The sequence below is a fragment of the Pygoscelis adeliae genome, unplaced genomic scaffold (genome assembly GCF_000699105.1).
Source record: "Pygoscelis adeliae isolate BGI_AS28 unplaced genomic scaffold, ASM69910v1 Scaffold4, whole genome shotgun sequence".
In the NCBI taxonomy this organism is placed as follows: domain Eukaryota; kingdom Metazoa; phylum Chordata; class Aves; order Sphenisciformes; family Spheniscidae; genus Pygoscelis; species Pygoscelis adeliae.
This window is the reverse complement of record NW_008824986.1, coordinates 18,248,989-18,253,516: the sequence shown is the minus strand read 5'-3', so window position 1 is coordinate 18,253,516 and position 4,528 is coordinate 18,248,989. Positions and strand designations below refer to the sequence as shown.

Genomic DNA, 4,528 nt, shown 5'->3' with positions numbered 1-4,528 from the left:
AACTAGACAGGGGGAAACAGAGTTAGATTAACAAGTTACCATATAGCAAGAGCTTTTGAGCTTGTTTCATGGGTCCCTAAAAGTATTTTCAGCAGAGATGGGAATTCTGTATAAAAAAAATCTTACACATGCTGACTTGCTCTTCTTCATTTCTTTTGCACCCCATTGGAGTAGTTGAACTATAGTTGGGAAAACTGCTCTTCTCTATACTTTTAATCTCTTTTTGGCATGACAGCATTTTAGTTGGGCTAAAATGTATGTGTCAGCTGAGCAAGAGTGATGGCTCTCACCGGGACAAAATCAGATCCTAGTTTAGGTTTGATTTCTCTGTGTATGTTTGTCCTTTCTGACCAGTCTAGAGATAGTGTCTTCTTGCTATAGGGGCATATGGTCTTTCGTTTCCACCTGTGCCTCAGTCTTTGGAACCACTTACGCAGTATAGCATGTGTAAGAAACATTAGCTAGTACTGCTCAGGAAGATGATTGCTCACTTTCTGTAGTTCATGAACATCATTGAAAGGGGTGGAAGCCAAAAGTAGCCTTGCAGCAAAGCTGATTTTTCTGTTAGGCAAAAGAATCTCACCGAAAAGTGGGGAGGGGGAGAGAATCCTCTATCACAATTCATAGCTTTGGAGATCTGGATTTTCTGTAAATACTTAGTTCTATGTCGTTGCCAGTCCTGTGCTGAGAAGGAGGTACAGCTTTTCAGATCCCCAAAAGCTGAGCACATTTTTAACGTGTGCCTTTTTAAAAAAAAAAAATCAGTGCAAGATGCAAATAAATAATAAAAGGATGGCTGATTTGTTTGAAAATTTTCCAGCCGAACGGTAGGGGTTATATGAGAGTCAGCCTGGGCCCAACAGAGCGGGCATTGACCCAGACCTAGTAAGAACAACTGGACCCAATACTTGTATTATGTTCAGTAATGGAGGGGTTTTTTTGTAGTACAAGGACTTTAATGTTGTAATCTTAATGGCTAGAGGTAACAAACCAGTCTGAAAAGAAAGAGGAAAAAATGAAGTCCAAAGCAATTAGAAAAATATCTTTTGTGGATTTTTAGGTATTGCCAGCCACATTTGTGTCTTTTTACAGATGACTGGGCTTTTCTGTCGCTGTAAGACTAAATTTTAAAGTAATGGACTTGAACTAATTATGTCCTGTAAACCTATAATAATAACAATAGAAGTTTTTTGAAGTTCAGACATGTGTGTAGTTGGTCCAACCAACCAAGTGGATCAGGAGTTGAGCCAGTTTGCTGCTTGGGGTTAGCGGGATTCGGGAGCATTTTAGGAAAAACAGTTGGATAAGGCAACTCCTGGGAAGAAGTAACTGAAGAGCTGGAGTTGCAGCTGGTCACCTATTCAAGCAAGGTTCTTGCCATCTGCATTTCTTCAGTTACCAGCAGGTGCTGGAAGGTGTCTGTTCTGACTCAGATGGAGATATTTACCCCAATGCAGATGGAAAACAGTGTAGGTTGAGAGGTCTGGTCTCAAGCTCTTCACACCTTTTGGCATTTGGAGAGTGAGCTCGTGGTCTTTTGTTTTCTCATGATGCTTTTTTTTCTTGTGCTTCTTAAACCCCACCATTTTTCGGAGAGGGAAGGGGAGACATCGTGCATGGTTACACTTATGAAGGTCTCTCTTCTAACCTGAACAGAGGGAAGCTGAGCTGTATCCCCAGATGCTGCCCCGGGAGATTTATCCTCCTGCTTCAATGCTCCCAGCTGGAAAAGACAATAGTTCATTCTTTAGAAAACCTTAAGCTCCTTTTATACTTCTACTAGATTTTTGCCAAACCCCCACTTCCTTGAAGCAAGCCCCTTGTCTTCTCCCTAGCATCCCCAAACTAATCACACACAGCAGGCTTTCTCGGTGGTCAGTCAGCAAATGCCGAATAAACTCAGACTGCACCCATGCAGCAAATGCAGAACTCCACAACCTGCATAACGAAGCCATCAGAGTTCATGGAGCTTGCCTCCAAGGATGTGAATTATACGTCCTAGAACATGGTATGTTCATCCAGTATGCCAGGTACCTCCTGGAAGCTCTGTGCATGCAGCTGGATAATGTTGCATTCCAGAACTTGTTTCCTCCCTCAAAAAAAAAAAAAAAAGAGGATGTAAAGAACAAAACCAATTACAATCTGTAGTGATTGTTTTTTAGAAGGGTGTTATTTGTATTTCATCTCAGTCCCAAATTTTATGATAACCTGTAATATACAAGAAACTCATAGACGTGTTTTTCTTGTACCTTATCTGCTAATGCTTTCCCTGCGCTGTAGGTGGTATCTGTCTTGTTTTCTGTCTGGGATTTCATATTTGGTAGCAGGGTTGCAGTGCCCCAGGATTTCATCCTTGCGCTGTCCCTTGCAGTGTGCCAGCAAAGCTGTTTGTGTGTCAGTGTGGGAAACTAGCTGAAAACCAATTTGCATCCTCCTGCCAGGCTGGTTTGTGGCATGGCTGCGCAGCAGAGGGTGCAGCACAAGGACCGAAAGGGCTTGTTGCAGTCAGGAGGAGGGCTTGGGTTGCTGAAGCTGGTTTTGACAGGGATCTCCCCAAATGTTTCATCTGGAAAATACGTGATGTTGTAGTTGGAAGAGTTCAGATGCTCCACGTCAGTTCACTGTTCACAGAATATCCCAAACAGTAGTTGCACTGACCCAAACGAGGGATGGGTGAAATGTGCCATGGAGCAAGGACACTTTAAACCACTGATGCCATAATGTCAAACCATGCTGTTTAATACTACTTGGCGACTCTCATTCCTTCATGTTTGGCTTTTTTTTCCTCTGAAGAGGTGAATTATTTACATACCAAATACATTTGCATGCAAATATTTTTATATTAAATATATTATTGAATGTAGGTATTTGCATGTTAAAATGTATTTTCATAATACGCTATCTCACCCTACAAAACTTGCTTCTCTTTGTTCTTCAAACCTGAGAAAATGTCCCTCTTCAGTACCCGTTTGAGGAATGGTGTTCCTGAGTGTGCTTCTGAGCCTGATTCTTTGTATGAAAATTCAGGTGTCTGCTTTTCTGCTTTTGATCCAGTCCTGTTTGTGTTTACAAATGCTTATCAGGTTTTTTAAATGAAGTTTTAAGTGTAGCTTTCTACCAAGACATGAAAGTTTTTTCTTTTCTTTTTTTCCCCTCCTATGTAATGAGCTTCATTTTTTTTTCTTAAGTAATGAGCTTCAGTAAGAATTTTTGCATACAATTGCACCCAGAGGAGAAAAAGCTAAAATTCAGTTTTTTCCGGTGGGGGCGTTTCATAATATGCTATCTCACCCTACAAAACTTGCTTCTCTTTGTTCTTCAAACCTGAGAAAATGTCCCTCTTCAGTACCCGTTTGAGGAATGGTGTTCCTGAGTGTGCTTCTGAGCCTGATTCTTTGTATGAAAATTCAGGTGTCTGCTTTTCTGCTTTTGATCCAGTCCTGTTTGTGTTTACAAATGCTTATCAGGTTTTTTAAATGAAGTTTTAAGTGTAGCTTTCTACCAAGACATGAAAGTTTTTTCTTTTCTTTTTTTCCCCTCCTATGTAATGAGCTTCATTTTTTTTCTTAAGTAATGAGCTTCAGTAAGAATCTTTGCATACAATTGCACACAAGAGGAGAAAAGCTAAAATTCAGCTGTTTGCCGTGGAGGCAGCCGCAATCCTGTGCAACCCAACATACGACCTTTCCTGCAGTTCCCTTGGCGTCTCCAAGTTCCTCCTGAAAGCACAGGCACCAGCTGGCATTCTGCAGAGGTCCCCTGGCAGTCTTTGAGCAGCCTGGTGCCTCATCTTCAAGCTGGGGTTACGAGAAGCTTCGGAAATGCTGTAATTGAGGAATGTCTTCGTTCGAGCTGGGAGATGAGCTCTGAGTGGATATTAAACAGAGGTCCTGTCTTCTGGGTGTGTTTGGTTGAACATGTCAGGAAGGAGAGCTGTATAAAAACCATGGAGGGGGTGATGAGCGCAATGTAAAATGATACAGGAAAGTTTGTCATATAATATATTATGGGCATTTTGAATGTCATAATTCTTGATTGTGTACTGTTGGGTTTTTATTTTAACTTGAATAGAGATGATTATGCAGTATCAGAGAACTCATTAATGGTTTTTTAAACACTTTCTGAGAATTTTTCCTTAGTTTTCTGATTATGATGATTATTCACTTGTTCTCTTTTCATTTTAGATGTCTGCAGAGATTAAAAAGAACATTATTTGTGTCCAGACTTGGAAGTTATATTCAATGCCCTCCTTTTAATTGTTAATCATTCTTACCTCTTTTTTATTTGTTTCAGGTGAAGCCTACCATCTGCAGTGTTGAAGCATGAGTACTGATGCCAGTCAGGTGGTGATCACTACTCCTCCCCCAGCCACGATGCCTCACAAAGAGCGGTACTTCGATCGCATCAATGAGAATGACCCAGAGTATATCCGAGAGAGAAACATGTCTCCTGACCTGAGACAGGACTTCAATATGATGGAGCAAAGGAAGAGGGTCACTCAGATACTGCAGAGCCCTGTGAGTGGGAT

General features: G+C 41.1%; 1 protein-coding gene across 3 annotated transcripts in view; it reads left to right on the top strand.

Annotated features, from left to right (window-relative positions):
* The window catches only part of ADD3 (adducin 3 (gamma)), a 69,055-nt gene that overhangs the window by 33,243 nt on the left and 31,284 nt on the right, over positions 1-4,528 (top strand). For all 3 annotated transcript variants that reach the window (XM_009325960.1, XM_009325959.1, XM_009325958.1), the window contains one exon: positions 4,294-4,517. In XM_009325960.1, coding sequence (XP_009324235.1) covers positions 4,323-4,517 — 195 coding nt within the window. In that variant the 5' untranslated portion in view covers positions 4,294-4,322. The remainder of the gene's footprint in view (positions 1-4,293; positions 4,518-4,528) is intronic.